At 50.0% G+C, this 3,067-nt stretch overlaps 1 protein-coding gene across 1 annotated transcript; it reads right to left on the reverse strand.

Annotated features, from left to right (window-relative positions):
* Positions 1-279: 279 nt before the first annotated feature.
* On the reverse strand, positions 280-1,986 carry LOC123154395 (uncharacterized). Its single transcript, XM_044573148.1, has 3 exons — positions 1,627-1,986; positions 1,488-1,561; positions 280-572 (listed from the first exon to the last, which is right to left on the reverse strand). The coding sequence occupies exons 1-3, from the start codon at positions 1,957-1,959 to the stop codon at positions 392-394; spliced, it is 588 nt and encodes a 195-aa protein (XP_044429083.1). The 5' UTR covers positions 1,960-1,986; the 3' UTR covers positions 280-391.
* Positions 1,987-3,067: the final 1,081 nt, after the last annotated feature.

The following is a 3,067-nucleotide window of genomic DNA, read 5'->3' on the forward strand; positions in this document are numbered from 1 at the left end:
CCATACTAAATTCCTCATGACAGTAACCGATAATTATGCGTAAATTATTTACTAATATTTACAACGGCCATATTCAAGTGATTCATTAAACAGAGAACTACCTTCATCATTAACTTCGGATCCTTCAGGTTTCTCCTGAGCGCTTTAGTGTAATGCTTCACTGCTTCTGGGTATTTTTGCTGCTTAGGGAACTCATTAAACAGAGAACCTCATCATTAACTGCCCCAGACTATTAGGGGGCAAAAAAGCAGTGTTAACAGTATAATTCACGCAGGTTACCTTTCTCTCGCTCCTCATCAGCTTTTTATGGATCATAATACTCTTGTTGCTTGAGCTCCTTCTTTGCTCGTTTAGCATCATTTAGTCTTTTCAGGGTACCTGGGTTTGATGCTCAGTTAGAGCCTTCTGGAATCAATGGCAACATCGTAGTCTTTGGAAGACTTGGCAAGTTTGACAAGAGCAGTTGCTTTCCTTGCCAGTGCCCTTGAGACCATCTTGAAGTTAGTACAGTTAGCATGAAGTTCCCTTCCCCTCTCAACAACCGTATCACAATCCTTAATGCAATCATCATACTGGTATTTGGAGAAACAGAATATTAGCTCTCAAATCACCAGAGGCATAAGTAATTCGAGAGGGCTCCCGATTCCAATAATTAAGTTAAAACATGTGGCAGTGAAAAATCATAGCAACACTACTGATTTACGAAATCTGCGGTTCATTCAAGCCCTGTAATATCATACAGAGCAAGTCCAAGCCCCCAAAAGGTAAGAAGGCAGATATATAGAGATAAATTCACTGTTGTTATTAAATATTGATGAATGTGTAAGGATCGCCTCGACGGTGAAATCACTCTAACTACCAGTAGTCTCTATCAAAAAATACTAATGTGTCTCTAAAACGCCCTCGCATGTGCTCCGAGCCACCGCTGCTGATGACGCCTCCTGGCATCATTTTCTCTTAACTCGGTAAAATATGTTTCCAGTTGTACACATATGGTTCCAGCAGTGTGAATAATTTTAAGACAGAATGATAAAAGCACAAGTGCTGCTATATTTAATCCTACAAAAACAATTCAAGACATGTTTGTACTGAATATGTTAAATGCTAATACCAAGAGCATACCAATTCATTAAGAAGGGTGGTGAATTGTGAGCAGACAACGCTAGAAAGACAAAGCCTTTAAGATGTCCTTTTGAACATGAGATGTGGATAGTTTGTATTTACTGGATAGGCTGTGCTCCTGCCATTTATACCTAACAAATTATACAAGTTCCCTAGTTGCATCCAATTTTTTTAAATAAAGATGTCAGAGTTAAGTTATTTACAAGGAATACAAATCTGCATCTCAAACTCAAAGGTGCGGCATACAAGATTTTGTTCACTCACAGTAACACAACTTTTACAGAATTCATACAAACAATTGACTGAATGGCACTCTCATTGAACAGGCATTATCAAACACGATCATAAGCACAGAACAAACTCACCTCCATCTATCTCTCTGAACCAGCAAAGACCGCCACTTCCTGCCCCCGTACCACCAGCAACAAAAGTAGCCCGCCTAATGAGACATCACAGCTTGAAAATGTTGTGGATGGATGGTAAACAAGCAGAAATGTTATGTACCTCTGTAGTCTGCGCACCAGCTGCCTCACGAGACCCTGACACCTCACCCTTTGCTTCCATTTCCTGCACCACAACAGCCGTGTCCGTATCCCTGACCAGCACCTCATCGGCCTTCGTCTCTGGTTGATGCGCAAGATGCACCTTGGTTGTGTCCCGGACCACCACCTCCTCGCTCTTCACCTCTGGTTCCGGCACCTCAGGTGCTTCGGACACCACGACATCCTGCACCACGGCGTGCGCTTCCATTCTCACATCCACCTTACCCTCTCGTTCCAGGTCAACAACTTCAGGCGGTAAAGCATCAACCATGATCTCCTCCCCGGCCTCGCCCATGCTGCCGTCATCAACGTCCTCGATGGCACGCTCGACCGGCACCTCCGACGTGCCCCCCTTCTTCCCCTTCTTCTCCTCCTCGGCCCAGCATGGAGGCCTGCATCGTCGAAGCTCCAGATCAAGGTTTTGTGGAGGAACACGCCCCGGCTCCCAGCGGCCGCGAGGGCCTCCAGCGGCGTGGGATAGGGCCAGCGTCCTGCGGAGGTCGAGGGTCACCAGCCTTACCAGCTCCGGAACCACCCCTCTCCCCCTTGGCGATCTCCTTTGTCACACAGCCGACAGCTCACCGCAGCTTGTGCATATACTCAAACACCTTGTCTGTGTCCCTGGCCTTCACGCCGACCTCAAGGAGCGGGGCGAGCTCGAGCTCTTCCGGCAATGCAGCGGAGGCCGCCATGTGGGCCTCGACCGCGTAGGCCTTGCCAGCCTCTCCGGCGCGCTGGAACGCAGCAAGCACGGGGCTGTAGGACCGGAGGCGCGGCACGAGGCCGTACTTCTGCCGCATGGAGGAGACGAGCCTGAAGGCTTCGTAGGCGCCCTCGGCGTCTGCAGCGGCGACGCAGGTGAGCGAGGTGATGGTGGCCTCGGACGGGGGCGCCCCGGCCTCCAGCATGCCGGCGAACACGCGCCGCGCGGCGGCGGCCGGGTGGACGGGGAAGACGGTGCCGTCCACGGAGGCCAGCAGGTGGAGGAGCTGATTGTACTGGTGCGCAGCGAGGCGGAGGTCGGGCACCGCGTCCGGGCCGGAGACGGCCGCGTCGAAGGTTGCCATGGCGGCCGCGGCGTCCCCGCGGCGGGTGCAGTCGGTGAGCGTGCGCCCCTTCCAGCCGGTGGATAAGATGAAGAAAGGAGCACAAAATGCAGGGGTTAATTTGCAAAATCGAAACGTTTTTGCAGATCCACTTATGTAGGGACTGCGGGTTGAATACAGAAAACAGTAGGGGCTTTTTTAAAAAACTGGCACGACGGTGAACCCGAAGACTTAATCCGTGCTTTATTATTAAGGAGAGAGGAGAGATGAGGTCCTGAGTGGATTAGTGGACATGCATGAAGACCGTACGTTGCTGGCAGACTGGCAGAACATTTAATCTCGTATGTTCGTTTCGAT

Source organism: Triticum aestivum, chromosome 7A (assembly GCF_018294505.1).
Source record: "Triticum aestivum cultivar Chinese Spring chromosome 7A, IWGSC CS RefSeq v2.1, whole genome shotgun sequence".
Lineage (NCBI taxonomy): Eukaryota > Viridiplantae > Streptophyta > Magnoliopsida > Poales > Poaceae > Triticum > Triticum aestivum.